This window comes from Salvia hispanica, chromosome 4 (assembly GCF_029641045.1).
Source record: "Salvia hispanica isolate PSC_SH4W2 chromosome 4, Shi_PSC_v1, whole genome shotgun sequence".
Lineage (NCBI taxonomy): Eukaryota > Viridiplantae > Streptophyta > Magnoliopsida > Lamiales > Lamiaceae > Salvia > Salvia hispanica.
The window spans coordinates 47694142-47710095 of record NC_142695.1 but is presented as its reverse complement, the minus strand read 5'-3'; the positions used below and the strand labels follow the sequence as shown (position 1 = coordinate 47710095).

The 15954-nt window shown below is 39.1% G+C and overlaps 3 protein-coding genes, 1 long non-coding RNA gene and 1 other non-coding gene across 6 annotated transcripts; 3 read left to right on the top strand and 2 right to left on the bottom strand.

Moving 5' to 3' along the window:
* Positions 1-273: 273 nt before the first annotated feature.
* On the top strand, positions 274-355 carry TRNAS-AGA (transfer RNA serine (anticodon AGA)). The gene has a single exon. It is a non-coding gene; the product is annotated as a tRNA-Ser (tRNA).
* Positions 356-1216: 861 nt separating this feature from the next.
* LOC125195879 (protein PAT1 homolog 1-like) lies at positions 1217-5790 on the bottom strand. Of its 2 annotated transcripts, XM_048094150.2 has the most exons (5): positions 5488-5790; positions 5163-5329; positions 4673-4729; positions 4073-4148; positions 1217-3590 (listed from the first exon to the last, which is right to left on the bottom strand). In XM_048094150.2, the coding sequence occupies exons 1-5, from the start codon at positions 5549-5551 to the stop codon at positions 1543-1545; spliced, it is 2412 nt and encodes an 803-aa protein (XP_047950107.2). In that variant the 5' UTR covers positions 5552-5790; the 3' UTR covers positions 1217-1542. The 2 variants fall into 2 exon arrangements, with proteins under 2 accessions (XP_047950107.2, XP_088913456.1); XM_089057330.1 differs by lacking the exons at positions 4673-4729; positions 5163-5329; positions 5488-5790 and adding an exon at positions 4402-4630.
* A 1116-nt stretch (positions 5791-6906) lies between these two features.
* Positions 6907-7766, top strand: LOC148929322 (uncharacterized). The gene is made up of 2 exons (XM_089069663.1): positions 6907-6948; positions 7025-7766. The coding sequence occupies exons 1-2, from the start codon at positions 6907-6909 to the stop codon at positions 7628-7630; spliced, it is 648 nt and encodes a 215-aa protein (XP_088925789.1). The 3' UTR covers positions 7631-7766.
* Positions 7767-7959: 193 nt separating this feature from the next.
* LOC148929321 (uncharacterized) lies at positions 7960-9130 on the bottom strand. The gene is made up of 2 exons (XR_016137799.1): positions 8693-9130; positions 7960-8602 (listed from the first exon to the last, which is right to left on the bottom strand). It is a non-coding gene; the product is annotated as an uncharacterized LOC148929321 (long non-coding RNA).
* A 1122-nt stretch (positions 9131-10252) lies between these two features.
* On the top strand, positions 10253-11183 carry LOC125201528 (uncharacterized). The gene is made up of 4 exons (XM_048099685.2): positions 10253-10298; positions 10376-10451; positions 10538-10770; positions 10858-11183. Exons 2-4 carry the CDS (start codon positions 10438-10440, stop codon positions 10932-10934), a joined length of 324 nt encoding a protein of 107 aa, XP_047955642.1. The 5' UTR covers positions 10253-10298; positions 10376-10437; the 3' UTR covers positions 10935-11183.
* The last annotated feature ends 4771 nt before the right edge of the window (positions 11184-15954 follow it).

The following is a 15954-nucleotide window of genomic DNA, read 5'->3' as shown; positions in this document are numbered from 1 at the left end:
TGAGGTTTTTAAGTGTAACATGATTCGATTTTCTCAAGATCTAAGCTTTGAAAACAATTCAAGAATGAAGAAAAATTAATCATTTTAGGGCCTAATTGATTGAAATAATCTATGACAAAAGGTGTATAACTCACATGAAATGAAAACAAATTAAAAAGAAATATAGGTGAAGTAGTATAATACTAACGATATTTCTATCCCACCAGTCCACGACTGATATTATAAGTTCTGACATGACAACATAGTGTTAAGTAATTAAAACGACTTCAGGTTGTGGACGTGCCGGAGTGGTTATCGGGCATGACTAGAAATCATGTGGGCTTTGCCCGCGCAGGTTCGAATCCTGCCGTCCACGTTTTTTTTTAAAATTTTTATAGGATAATTAATTAATCGCCCCCAAATTGATGTTAAAATGTCTTCATGGCTTATACTACAATGTAATAAAGCAAGCATGTAATTGAATGTCTATGACACTTGACCAAAATCATAGTGATATAATATATGTTACTTATACTAGCCATAATGACATTATTTTAAAAAATTAATTGAATGCTTGCTTGTTTGAATATAGTAGAATTCTACGTTTATGTGCAAAACTAAAATTGCGTCAAAGTTTGTGTATTTATGCGGAATTGCCCCTTAATGTTTTAGCATATAGTACTACTACTACTACTTTTTTTTTTTTTTAATCTATTTTTAGGTGCATGCAATATAAGTTGTCGATGGGAAGAGCCTCTCATTTAGTTATCAATTTATTCCACTGTTTATTCTGAAAAGAGGTCTGTGAACAAGCACAAATATGGTAGTTACTAGTTATGGTGTATAGAAAAAGAAATTAAAGTTACTTTAGTCATCTATTACTATATGTGGTTAATATAACCAATCATAGAACATGTGTTAACTAGAGCTACTTTATACCTGGTTACTCTAATTATAGACCGAATAATGTGATGGGAGAATATATATACTCACAAAAAAAACAAAAAATGGTAGTACTACAATTTTGGACTCCAATCACAAAAGTAAAATTAGTGCGATTCAATTATAGACTATACTTTAAGTATTTACAAAACAAGACCCCAAAAATTTATAGTACTACATACATATATGAGAGAGAGACCTCTAATTCTCTAAACAAAATAAGTCAAGAACCTAATTTGAACTGAACCAGTTATATTTATACAAACTTAAAAGCTTAAGTCCAAACAAAACCCCGAGCGCAAATTGTACATACATATGAGATAGAGAGAGACCTCTAATATCAAACCTTCTCTTAATGATGATCCCTGTACAATCAACCTGAAAATGCTAGTTTCATACTTTACACACAGACTCAATAGAAACAATAATAATAATTAAATACTAGAAATAGAGCTTTTGACATTATACAGTGTTTTTAACAAATTTATTAATAGAAAATGAAGACTTCAGAGCAGGCATCACTCCAACAAATTTGTTGGCACTAAAATTCTGCCAAACCCCAAAAGCAGCAGCAACAGTGACAAGGGAGGCAGAGCAAAGCATTTACAGTTCACAGCTCACTTACCCTTTCACCGTTTCAGGATTCACTTGTCCACCACTTCCACCACCCTGCGAGCTAACACCGGTGGCAGGCATCGACTGTTGTGCCAAATTCAGCAACAGTTTCTTCTGTCTCTCGTCTGTGTGATATACACTAGCGCGTAGAATCTCTACCGGCATCTCCCCACTTACGGCTCTTGCAGTCTCCGACCCGATCTCCAACTTGTCTTGGGAGATTAGGGACTGCACTATACTATCATACTTGCTGGCACAGTATTTCATCAGGAGGCCGAAGAAGGCATCGAACGACGCCTGCCAAAGGGCGCGGTTAGGAGTGCTCAAGTTGCTGGCTGGCAGAGGATCTCTCAGTAAATGAGTTGCTCTTTCTAGCACGGATTTCAGGATGACCGACGCACCGTCTCCAGCAGGACTGCCGATAGGACGGAGAGGCGGCTGCTCGGAGGAACAAACAACTGCAGCAACACAAGCACTAAGGGAATTAAGATCCATACCGCCAATGCAGATGGAGACTGTTTCAGCAAGGTTATTGATGGTGTCGGCTGCTTTTGCATCAGCTGGTAGGCCCCCGAACAGAAATCTTAGATGGCGGAAGATATCCATGCATACTATTCGAGTAAGTTCACTACCAGGTAGTAGAAGCTGAAGAAACCTTGAAATGAGTTTTCGGCCCTTGCCAACAGACACTATCCTTAAGAACACAATATCATCCTTGGGACATAGGCCGACTGAATTTACACTTTTTCCAAGTGGGTCGACTAGCTGCAGAGAGGCAGCTAATCCTTCTAAAAGGGTATGGCGCTTTCGCCTTAACTGGTGTCCACCATCCAGAGGTTGAGTAGCTTGTAAAAGACGATCAATGTCATCCACCTCTAGAAGGAGAGAAAACCCATCCTCAATTGTTACTCTTGCTGCAAGCATCGGTTCCTGCTCCAGAGGTTTTTCGAATATTTTCTGCTCGGAACCACTATCTCCACATGCCCAAGGAGGGGGGTCAAGCTCAAGAAGAGGGGAAAGCCTGCGAATTGTAGAAAAAGAAACCCTTCCAAGAGCATCAACCTGAAGATGTGGTTGTGATTCAGTACAACTACGGGATCGAGAAGACTGTTCTCGAGGGAGGGATGGGCAAAAACGATACTTTGACCTCATTTCAGCAGATTTCTTTGCAAGGCGAGCTTGGTGATAGTAATCATCTACATAAGGGTCATTGCCGTGCGCATGCTGCATTTTGAGTATGCTCTCTATTTCATCAGCAGTCATGTGCTTAGATTTTATTTGTGGAAAGTTACTATCACTCCGATGGATACTAGCCTCAGACCCTTGATTAGAGAAACGCACAGAATGTTTACCTTTCTGTGATGATTTAGACTTTGACTTGCTCTTCTGAGTCAATCTGTATTTGCACCAATCTGATGAAGGAGTGCTATTAAACATTTGAGATTGTAAGGCTGACAACTGGGCCAAAGATGGTTGAAAAGAATGATGTCGTATTGGATGCTGTGGGGATAATAAATGTGGAGGTAATAGTCCATTATGATACTGATGCTGCAGGATATTGTCTAAGAGAATTGAATGATCTCCGTGAAGAACACCAGCATGGTTAATCCAGTGGTTCTGCAATTGATTATTATGAGATGTATTTGGAGACATTAAGTTCATATTAGCATTATATTGGAACCCTTGAGGTAAACTAGACCAACTGAGGATAGAGTTAGAAAGCGAAGAGCTGTTCTGTGCAGAGAATGGTGACTGAGTTCCACTAGAAAGAGTTGACAAATTGAAAGAAGTTTTTTGAGAACCCGGTGGAGGGAAGGAAGTGAAAGATGATTTAGGGGCCAAAATGGGTTCACTTGAAGCGTGAAGCAGCTGTGGCTGTTGCTGAGGGTAGGATGATGTTCTATATAATGGTTTAGATTCTGATAGAAACAATGAGGACAGATGGGACTGTGATGACCATCTCTTATTTTCTTCATAGCATTCTGAGTCAGACATATGGTGATCAAACCATTCAGGAATATCTGTGTCTCGCGTCCACTCTGTGGCTGATGAGCCTGTAACATTTATAAATTAAAAGGCCAGAAAATAACTGTAAAAAGAAAAGAAGAAATTGAACATAGCATGTGAACAAGAAATAGCAACCCAAAACATCAAATGCCTTAATCTAAGTTCAACAATTGATGTGAATCCCAGTGCTGACTGCTGAGTGCAAACAAAGTGTTTTTCCTTCAACAAGGAGAGGGTCCATTTTTTTATTTTTGCTATTACTTCTTGAATAATTCACATCAATGAAGACATTCGGAAAAGGATGTGATGCTTAATTTGGCGTTGAGAGCACTTGCCAAAAAATCGTTAATTGCAAATCTTCATATAAAAAAAAAATTTCTAACATTTTGAAACAAAAATTCTTTAAAAAGATCAACTAGTAATTTACACATACAGCGTCAACTGGTGCGTGTAATCATCAGCATAAAACTGTAAGGGAAGATAGATAGATTGAATTGTAACTCTTAAATAGGCACATAATTAGACTCACTCTCTCTAGAGAAAGATCCAGACCCTCGATCACCAATAACTCCAGGATGTCTTGGTCCCGAAACAACTTTGTTCAACTGCATGATAACAGAATGGCACAATAAATAGCATGTAATAAAGTGATCAAGACTTAGCAAATATTGGTCAAATTTACACATCTAGGAGATCAATAAGACTTCAAACAGATGAGCATTTATTGTTTTGTTTGTACATCCTATTGTTCATTGTTGTTCTCTCTTTTTTTTAGAATAAATGTCAGGAAGCAACTTAAGATTGTTCTCTAGGATCAATCATATTAGTTCAAATTATTTCCAAGTTAGACTTACTTGCCAGATTATTTTCCATTTTGCTTTTTGCATATCTCATTGAGCTGCATCTCTCATTGTATTTCTTGAAATGACTGTTAACGATCATATTCTTGCTACCAAATGCACTATTTGCTGTATTTCATGTGTAGCTATGCTTCCATTTTTGAATGGCGATTCAAGCATACATGATACACAATAACATGGGTAATAGATTGATAGAAAAAAATACTACTAAGAATGCAAAATCACAAGAATAGACTCTGAAAAAGTACTATGTTTTGTGAACAACTCACTTTTGCAAATGTAGTTGCCAGATCATCTATATCAGACAAAGATCCTACTCCTGAGCCCTGCAAAATGAAAATTGTTCAAGACATTAGATCAAAATAGATATATACAATAAGTTAGGCCCTAATACAAGAAGATTTTCAAAGTTTTCCATAGGAAACAGGAATTCTATAGCTAACAAATAAGACCATCTTAAGAACTCCAGGAGCTTATATTTTCAGATAATATTAAAAGATCACATTTAGACAGGACCAAATTATTAAAAAATTCAAAGACATCATGAGAATTACAATATTATTTTCATTTAAGAGACGTCTCCTCTTTACTGAGAGTCACATGCAAAATATGGCTATCCTTTAATAGCCTCCATATGTTGATTACACACTTCATTACACGAACAGCTATGAGCTTCTACTGTTCTACGCCTAAAGTTCAAAGTTGGAAGTTCATCAAAAATACGGTTTCAGTTTCACAACAACCATTCAACATATTCACCTCATCTTTCTGGAACAAATGATACTCGTTCAATTCGTCTTCACCACAAAATCCTCCCCCAATCGAACGACCAACCTCCTCATCATCCTCCAAACCCCCCAATTCCACTTCATCCATTCTATCCTTACCGAAAAACGAATACTGTGACGCGTCAAACATTGCACCACCTGCACGATTAATCAAATACCATATCAGAACCTCGCGTGTACAAATTCCAGCTGAAAATCACATCCACACTCACTCCATAAAGCTCGAGCACGGATCGTAAGCGAAAAATGAATGGAATCAAGACATAAATAGTCAAAAAAAGAGAGAAGATTCCTACCAGAAGCCGAGCTGCTTGTGAAGTCGGTGTAGTGGTTGAAATCCTTGCCGTCGGATCTCTCCATATTCCCGCAATTAATCGAACCCAACTCCGATCACGAATATGGAGAGGGTGATTCACACAGGCAGCTCCCCTTGGCTTAATTAGGGTTTAGCAGCAGACAAGACAAATACTCAACTACTGAGATATTCACACAGTGAGCGGTTAGACTCAGACTCGATTCTAGAGAGAGAAAGTGCGCGTGCTTAGATTTGTCTTTGTTTATAAATATTCAGAGAGATGGATTATTTGGTAGGGCGTGTTTGGAGTTTTGCAAACAGTGAAATGTATCTGATGTTTATTCCATGTCGAATTCCGGTTTATAATGTTAATTTAGATGTGTCATGACACCTTAAGTGAATTAATATAGATTCACACAGGCAGCTCCCGTACGGCCGCGTTTGGTAGTCTGACGGGTTAGATGAAGTGTAGTTAGTTAATTATACATATTGTACTATTCCCTCATGTCAACTCGTCTTTATCCCCTGTTTGATATGAATTGGGGGACCCAGTTATACAAATAATCGGCTGTTTGGTAGTGAATTGGGGAGTCGTATTTGACCAGCTATTTCCACAAATACCCTTGGTGAAATTTAATTATTGACTGAAAATCACAGTGGCGGGAATTCACTTTTTGATCTTAGACAAAATAAAAAATTTGGCGGTTTCTTTTTCCGCCTTGAAAATCAACCAAGGCGGGAATTTTATTTGGTGGGAAAAAATCAAAATTTTGGCGCTTTTATGGAACGCCTATTTAACACTCTTGTCTCATTCGATTATCACTCCAGACTAGCGGTGAATATTCTTGGCCTTTGAAGCATTATAGCAGTAATTTCTTCTCCAATGCTTTGTTGTGATGAACTAACCTTTTTCCTATTTTGTTTGTAAGTTCTGTTTTTTTCTAATATCTTTCGGCATATGCCGCTGGTTATATTCAGGGGATTGCAGTAGCGAGCATGGATTTGGGTGGAAGAGTTCATCCGCAAGGTATATTCCCATCATTTAATTATGACTCGTGGATTGATTAAGTATACTATGTTTTCCTTCATGTTTGTCGATTTTGTAGCTGGCAATGGACTCGGCAGGGCAGCTGTGCAAAGGGCTGCCGAACGTCATCGTCGTGTGTGGTCGCGGAGGGAGGAGGAAATTCTGATTTCCACGCTGAAAGATCTTGCTGCACTAGGCTGGAAATCCGATAATGGATTTAGAGCCGGGTACCTTGCAAAGGTAGAAGAGGCTCTCCGACGTGAGTTCCCCACCACTGATTTGAAGGTGAACCCCAACATCACATCCAAAATTAGCGCTTGGAAAAAGAACTACTATAGCCTTCAAGGGGTGCTTAACCACAGTGGTGTGGGGTTCAACTTGCGTGGTGATTTCATGGTTGATTGTGATGATCAGCAGTGGGAGCAGATCATACGGGTAGGTCTCATCTTCTTCACATTGGCACATTGATATAGTAGACACACAAATTCTAACAGTTGGTCAATTATTACAGGTTGACAGTCACGCCCGTTTCATTAGGAACCGATCTTGGCCCTTGTGGGATGATTGGAAAGAGATCTTTGGTAAAGATCGTGCTAGTGGGAGCAGCGCTGAAGACATCTCTGACGCTGCGATCAGAGCCAGAGTCCGGGCTAATGCACCTACACCAACTCCTGATAGTGACTACGTCGGCTCGATGGATGAAAATTGGGTTAACCTTGGATCTCCGGCTATAGCTGCATCAGAATCTGCTGGGGAAAGCCCTGAGGGGGTGGACCGTGGTGCCCCAGGAACATCCAAAAAGGCAAAGAGGGCTAAACTTTCCACCCATATTGGTGGAATGGTGGATTTACTGAAGCAGATTCATGATGACTCCAACACACGCCTAGAGATGTTGTCCACGAGGATTGGGTACGAGGTGGATCTGAGCAAGGCGAGAAAGGATGTGTATGAGGTTCTGAGCACCATTGATGGTCTCTCAATGCTGGACATCTTCGACATAGGTGAAGTTCTTGTTGCAAACCCGGCTCGTCATGATTTCTTTATGGGGATGCCGCCAATTGCTCGTCCTGCATATGCACTTCGTGTGCTTGCTGAGAAACGGGCTGGGCAGGTGTAGTTGCTTGGGTATTCACTTCACTTGGTTCGATCTAGTATTTTGGCTTTTGTCTTAGCATAATATGTATGTAATGGCTAGTGCAAGTAATCCTTCTTCTGATGTGGTCTATGGCTTTTGTCTTGTAAATAGTAGTAACTAGGGTGGGACTTGCAGTCATATATCCAGGACCAAGTGGTGAAGTTTCGTAGTACTTAGTGTTTCCTATGTAAAGAAGTAATGGAGTAATGAAGTTTCCTATGTTTTAGTATGTGATATGTTCTGATGAGTTCATCATTTTTTTGGTTCACAAAGTGGTAAATAGGTATACATAAGACTTGAAGCATTCAACACACACAATATCTAATAATACCATCATTAATCACACAACCTTTTATACAAAGATGTTGGTTACATCAGTTCTTAACTTAAGGATTTCTTAGCCCATGTGCAGGTAAAAAGAGTGAAACACAAAAGCCTGCACTACAAGGTACTGATTATGCCTAGAGATCGATAGTTGATAACCACCATAAACTACAAAAGCACTAATACTACTATATGCGTCGAGAAGTTACTACTTATGGGAGCCATGTCAAACATTTAATTCCTCCACCAGGCACCAGGGCTGGAAGATGCACAAGAGCTTGACAAAGGAGAGCCTTGAAGCTTTGCCTTGGTCACATTGTGCAGAGGTGGTGACCCCAAATGTGCTGCCTTGTTGTTTGTTGATTCCTGGTCAGCAACCTCTGTCTGATCATCAAATAGTTTGCGTTTAGATTTTGGCTTCGGCACGCCAATGGGTGAAACAACCTCCCTCGACAAGTTGTTCTCTGCATCGTCGTTGTCGGAGATGTGAATGAGTTGTTCAGTTGTGTCCGAGATGATCACAACAGTGTTCTCAGACTCTGTTTTAACTGTCGCATAGTCGAATAATATTCTCATGTTTCTAAACTCCGGCTCCCCCTTGTAGTAGTAGGCTCCAGCCATTTTGTCATTCTACAAAATATATAGATAAATAGTGGATCACTGCAGAATATTATATGAGTAATTACGATACATCAAAAACATCTTCGAAGTATACCATACCTTAAAAATAGACCTCCATATGTCGTCGCTCGCCGTGATGGTGTTCGGGTTTGCATTCTATATCACGCCTGAGACATCAATCACATTATTGAACGACCGGAAGCGATTCTCCAAACTTTGAAGTCGATCATATAGCTCATGTCTAGTGAAACGAATTTTGAATTTTTCGTACACAACGTCGGATGCCTCCATCAAGAAGTGGGTGGGAATGACGAAACCACTCCAATTGGATGCATCCCTTAGCCTTATCATTGTTGTGAGCAAGAGGTTATCCACCTCCTGCGTCCATTTGCCATTGTAAAGAAACACCGACTGTGGGGGAATTTCAAGTGACATTGCCAGTGTCTAGACAAGTGCTCAGTTTAGGAAGTGTGCTCAATTTAGCAAGGGGGTGATAGTATTTAAGATTGGTTCCTTAACAACAACTCAAAAAATGGCTTCAATGCACAACTACTGCCAAGTACTCCATATTTACTTCTCGGTGGGTGAGGGTATTGAATGAACAATATAATATCTCAAGACTATCTACATCTGGTGTCTGCAAAATGAGTGGTTGGAAGGTATATGTCTGAATCACATTCAATAGAAGCCTATTTCGTGCGCGTTGAGGGGTTTACAAAGTACTCCCTCCGTCCCACAAAGTTATACTCTCTTCGTCCCACGTTGCTTGAGTCACTTATTTTTTGTACTCGTTTTGAAAAAATAATAATAAGTAAGACTCTCCTCTACATTATTCTCCACTTAATTTTTTTTTCTCACCACTTTAACTATTTATTATTATTTTTTCAATACGAGTTCAAAAAATAAATGACTCAAGTAACGTGTGACGGAGGGTGTACGAATTACTGGAATAAGAGCCCATATTAACGAGATTGAAGGATGTATTTAATATCTATTGTGGGAAATATACCAATTGAGTTCAAAAACTATATGAAAAGTTTATCTACATTCCATGTACAGTAGTAGAAATAAATTTTAATATTTTTGTATTCTAATATTTAATCATCATTCGCATTTATTTTCAATCATCTTACGTGTAACTATGTTGAGAAATTATTAATTATTTTAACATTTTAGTACTTTATATTTTCTCAAATATATATAATTATATATACTAAAATAATCTAGACAAACAAAAGTACAGTTGTAAATGCATTTTGTTTTAGCGGACACTATGAATTAAAATAACAGTATAAATGATTATATATATATAAATTAAACTAATATGGAGTAATAATTATTTAGTGCGGCTCTTGTTTAATTTGATCATTGCATATTAATTTTATAAGTATTACTCCTACACATTATATTAAATTATACAAGTAGGATTGCAACCTTGGTATTCGTTGTTCATGATTTTTTTCCTCCTTTGTGGGACATTCGAAAATTGAGAAATGTGACAAACTTTGTGGGACGGACGGAGTAATGAACCAACACAAACATGAAGAAAGTAACCTTTCATAACAAAGCTATGTTGTTGTAGTTGGAGGCATTTAATATAGTCTACTGGATGGTATTATAAATTGGGGAAGGTGTTTGCAGAACCGTCACACACCATTCCAATTAAAACCATGGCGCCTACTGGTTCCTCAAAGCTTAAGAATAAGTATGACAACAACAATGCAGTCTGAATCCTATCCTCCATTGAGGATGTGAATACTGACGACCGTTTTGCTTTTGCAGGGGCAAAGGGAAGGAGATAGAAGAGCCTCGCGCATTTTTCCGCCTATACTACCCAGATCTGTATGCCGACAAACTGGTAGGGTGTATAAAATTTGTTTAGTTCTCTCAATATTGTTTTGTCGTATGAGTTTAGTTATGATTTCTATAACTATGCCAATGCAGCGTCTCCCCCCATCCTTTGTGGCATGTCTGGAGAATGGTCTCCACCCCCACTGCCAACTCGTCCTTCGCGAGCGACGTCGTTGGGACGTACAAGTCGAATACGTGGACTGCCTTTGTGCGCGACAACAACCTTCACAACGGCGATATGCTTATATTTACTCATGTATCAGCCCGTGTTTTCAATGTGACTCGCTTCCTCTCGAACGGGTGTCTGCCTTACTATCCCCGAGGATGTAATGCATACTTGTTAGGCGTTTTTCTATTCAATAACATCAGTCATTTTAAGCTTAATTCAACATTTAACTATGCCTTTTACGCAGACACCGATGACTCTTCCTCCGACTCCGAAGACACTGAGGAGATACCGGAGATGAAAGCTGATGCGTTCGACAAGTAGATCCCATGGAAGTGCATTTTCACGTTGAATTCGGAGATGAACTTAGTGTGCCTTTCTTTTTGTAGAACAATGCGCTGTGGGGCACTATTATAATTATATGTACTCGTTTTGTATTGTATTATGTTTTCAATTATGGATGTTGGAAAGTTAACTTTGTGTTGCTTGCACCTAAGAGGTGGTATTAAAAAAAATAGTAGTAAAAAATGTTTGGGGTCGTGGTTTTATAAATTTAGGACCTCGTGTTTTAAACCGAACAAGATACTCCTAAATAAAAGTTCTTGTGGAAGTGTGAAGAGATTAATTACTAGTGAAATATTCGTTAATAATTAGAGGAACATTGAAGTTTAATAGCCTCAGTTAGAATCAATCAATAGAATTTAATCAGATAGGGATGCACGTACATTCAAACACATAAATTGTGTATAACAAAATATAAAAATATCACATATTATACTACATCGATATTATCCACACCAAATATCCTATAGCTCTGGTCCTCGCGCATTTTTTCAGTACCTAGTTTAAAAAATATATTTATGCAATTATAAATTATACAAATAACATGATATGAGTAAATAAATTGGTCTTCACCTGTAAACCGCAAAATAAGTTAATGAAATGAACATAACATCAAACTAACATCAACATAACATCTTTCAGCACCACAATTGAGTTTCAACACAATTACATTGTCTGACTGAATACTACATATAACAAAAGTATAGAATAGTCGATTACAAACCCATACAGAAACTACTAGATACGAAGAAATAGAAGTTGCTAAAGTAGGCGGCCAATTACAATCCCAAATAAAAATATTACAACAGCCATAAACATGAAGAGGGCTTGGATATGGAGTAGGCGATCAGCATGCACTTGCCCAGCCCCCGATGTAACCCGCTCGGTAGGACTTCTTTTCCTGTTCTGGTATTCATCACACCAAATAAAAGATTTCACATGGTTTTCATAATTGGGGCATTTGTAGTAATAACGGTCAGGATTCATTGCAGCTTCCCCCGCGCGTAGCGCCAACATGTTACCAGCCCCACACGCACAGGGTGGCCCCTCCGCGGCGGTGTCATGCTTCAACTCCATGTTCCTACAGACAAAAATGGAACCGAACAACTTAATCAATTTGGATGTTAAAAACAAATATCAACTACTATAGTATAGTTGACTCAACAACACATATCGATTAAATAAACAACAAACAAATGTATAATTGGTTAACTTGATTCCACATGGATATGGCAAGATTGTCTCTTTTCTGATTCCATTCTGCTGTAGGATCTACTGACTCAACGAAATCTACTTCTGCATTTTCAAGCACATCTTCCGCAGATAAGTTCTCTGGCTCATGCTGCATTTCAAATGGATCAGAGTCCATTTGACCTCTGATGAAGTTATGGAGCAAGAAACAAGTCATTATAAGTCTATTTTGTATTTCAATCGGATAGTAAGATGGGGAACGGAGAATTCCCCATCGCATTTTCATCACACCAAATGCTCGTTCGATAACATTCCGCGCTTTCGTGTGCCTCATATTGAATAATTCAGTTGGATTCTGTGGACGAATAGCATTGGGGCCCCATTCTTTGAGATGATACCTCACACCTTTATACGGTGTGAGAAATCCGTCGCTGTTCGCATACCCATTATCACACAAGTAGTAGCTTCCTAAGAGAGGCAGTAGTGTGTCAAACAACAGAATGGTGTATGAGGGTTAGTATGTAGAAGCAAGAGTAGGCAAGGGGATTCCAAGGCAGTATATAACCTTTAGGGACTTTAAGTCCATTTGGTCTATTGATTGCATCTCTTAGGATTCGAGAATCACCGGCTGAGCCCTCCCAGCCAGATAAAACATAAACAAAACGAAGCTTTCTGTCGCAAACAGCCAGTACATTCGTCGATATTTGGCCCTTCCGAGTTCGGTATCTTGCTTTGTCTGCGTTGCTCACTGTCACGTTTATGTACGTGCCATCTAAAGCACCCAAGCAGCCCTAAAATATGAAAAGAAGTGTTCAAATTTAATAAAGTAAGGACTGAAATGAACGGGCTTTACAACCGAATAAACTGTACCGGAAAACACTTCCACCGTGGATCTGTACAACCATCATTTACGGGTTCAGGTGTAACTAGAAGATCTCCATGAAGTTGCAATATTGAACTCAAAATTGAGTGAATGTAGTGTGATATCGTTTGCAATGAGCGACGAAAATTGAAGCCCACAATGCGATTTTTGCTATGATGTGCCAAAACACCGAGGAACATTGCAACTTGCTCTTCGACTTTAACCCACCTTCCGTCAATCAGCCCAGTCCGCTCGCGGAGTAGAATGCATAATCGACCAAATGTATTACGATCCATTCTAAGATTGTTTATGCAATCAACATCAGTAAGGCCTACAAGACGCGTTAGGTGAGCGACTTGTGCCGGAACACGTTCTATTATCTGGTAAGGCCGAACATTTAATCGTCGTTGACGAAGTGATCGGCTGTCGCGCATACATTCCAGAATAGCTGTAAACAACAGCCTATTCACACGATTGACCTCGTGATACTCCTCCACAAGCAGCGACACATCATCACGTTCATGACTACCAGGCCTCGCAGGCAACATCTCCAAATACTGGGAAATGCGAGGGGTTTTGGGTGAATAAATAACAGAGTGCAGAAAGTATTTACAATTTGGGCAAAAATTCGGCAATTCAACAAAACAACCAAATCCATAACACACGACCTTCGTACTAGCAGGCGAATCCCCAAAGAAGAAAACAGAATTCAAAACCGAAGAACAACCCATGAAATTAAAATCCATAACTCAAAACAGAGCTCAAATCGCCAGAAAATACACGAAATATTATAACTTGGGAAAGAAAATTGCAAAGTTCGGAGAATTACCTACAATTCCAGCGATGTGTGGGACTCTCCGTCGTCTTCAGCGATGAAGAAATATCAGAATTTTGTATAGTTGAGGAGACGAGGGTTTGTTATTTCAAATTGGTGTTCAATTGTCGGTAGAAAATAATTCAATTTATCACAAATAGAGTAAATGAAGGGCTATTTTAGTCAAATAACTGGTTGTCTTGTTGTAGATTTCGAGGCATGAAATTTATCCGTAGCAGATCGAGCTGTTAACAATTGGGGTGAAACAGTGGTTTTTTGACGGAACGGAGCTCTATCTGAGTCCGTTATGGGTTTCATAATTTGCTACCAAACGAAGAGAAAAACATAGATAAAAAGCCTTAACCATGCTCCTGGCTACTACCAAACAAGATAGCATGGGACTGTGGTGATATTGAGGTTACGGGATGCAAATCTTGCCACCTGCTTGGAGACTTTGGCTTTAATCTGTAAACTCGATCGAAGATTAATCTAATTCCGCTAAAAGTCGATTCGGAACACCTATGGTTAAAAAAAAACAATTAAATCAAGAAAAACTTACATTAAGAGTAAAGAGTGCCAACTAAGTCCCAGCAATTTGGATTAATTACATAAATTACGAAAATTATTCGAATAACTGAAGTATATCAATGTGAGAGCTGGATGCATATTCATCTACACTTTATTTTATCTATGCTTATTAATATAATTAATATGATCATACCCACTATGCAATTATTGTTGTACGCTATATTATCAATTAATGATAGTATTATTAAAGTAGTGAAATATGGGTGGAAATAAAACACAATTTCAATCAAATACAAAATGAAATAGAGGATCTAACGATCTTATTTAAAAACATTTAATTTTATTCATCTGTAAGTTTCACTCGATCAGTTGGCCCCAATTAGTATATTAATTTGTCTATTTGTCACTACCAACTTACCATTTCACTACAAAAGAGCCTTCTTTGTGTAGTATATTTCGGTATTGATTGCATTGTTTACACGTCCATTAGTTAAATAAATAGTTTAAATTTTAATTAGTTTAGATCTTAAGAACTTATAAATTGGAAAATATAAATGAATTTTAATTAGTTTAGATCTTAAGAACTTACAAATTGGAAAACATAAATGACATGTATTAGTAAGGGCATCCACAGTGGGACACCCTAAGCAACGCTCTTTGTATCGCCACATCAGCATTTTATCCTCCTCCCATTCTACCTGCAGTGGGGCGGACTATAGTCCGTACTAAGCGACGCCCTAAGCATTTTATTTATTATTTGAATATTTAAATATTTAAAAATTTGGAAAAAAAAAACTTCATTTCATTAAAATTAAAACATTACAATACGAAATAAAAAAACTATAAATTCTCAACGGCGGCGGTTGCGGTTCCAAACTTCTTCAATCATGTCGGTCATGAGTTGAGTATGGTCTTGTTGGTTGCGCATTGAGGCCTGTCGCTGTAGAACCTCACCGAAGCTCATCGGTAATCCTCGAGTGACAGACGAGGTCGTCGTGCTGGAGCTAGATCCGGCTTCATCATCCACCCAATCGGTGACATGTCCACGTTCTTGTTCGACTATCATGTTATGCATGATGATGCACGTATACATGACGTCGGCGATGACTTCCTTGTACTAGAAACGCGCTGGACCTTTCACGATTGCCCACCGCGATTGGAGCACCCCAAAAGCCCGCTCCACATCCTTCCGCGCGGACTCCTGCTCTCCTCTCACCAATTGGGCAGTTGATCGTCTTAAAAAAAAAGGCCACCTTGGGTATATGCCATCGGCCAAGTAGTACCACATATGATGTCTGCGGCCGTTGGCAGTGAACTCGATGGCCGAGCCACGACCCCTGCACTGATCGGCGAATAGGGTGGATGAGTTGAGGACGTTGATGTCGTTGTTCGACCTGGCTACACCGAAGTAGGCATTCCAGATCCAGATGCGATGGTTAGCGACGGCTTCCAGAATCATCATAGGGTGGCTGCCCTTGTAGCCACTGGTAAATTGGCCTCTCCACCCCACTGGCGGAGCTAATTAAGGACAAGGGGGGCCAAAATTTTATGCTTATTACTACTATTTAAGAGTAACTAATATCAAAATTATCATAATGGTCTAGTGG

Coding starts and splice junctions, on each gene's coding strand:
- LOC148929322 (XM_089069663.1), top strand. CDS start 6,907: ATGGTTGATTGTGATGATCAGCAGTGGGAGCAGATCATACGG. Junction 6,949..7,024: donor AGTGGGAGCAGATCATACGG/GTAGGTCTCATC, acceptor CAATTATTACAG/GTTGACAGTCACGCCCGTTT.
- LOC125201528 (XM_048099685.2), top strand. Junction 10,771..10,857: donor GCCTTACTATCCCCGAGGAT/GTAATGCATACT, acceptor CCTTTTACGCAG/ACACCGATGACTCTTCCTCC.
- LOC125195879 (XM_048094150.2), bottom strand. CDS start 5,551: ATGGAGAGATCCGACGGCAAGGATTTCAACCACTACACCGACTTCACA. Junction 4,149..4,672: donor TGGCAACTACATTTGCAAAA/GTGAGTTGTTCA, acceptor GTTATCATGCAG/TTGAACAAAGTTGTTTCGGG. Junction 3,591..4,072: donor TGGATCTTTCTCTAGAGAGA/GTGAGTCTAATT, acceptor TAAATGTTACAG/GCTCATCAGCCACAGAGTGG.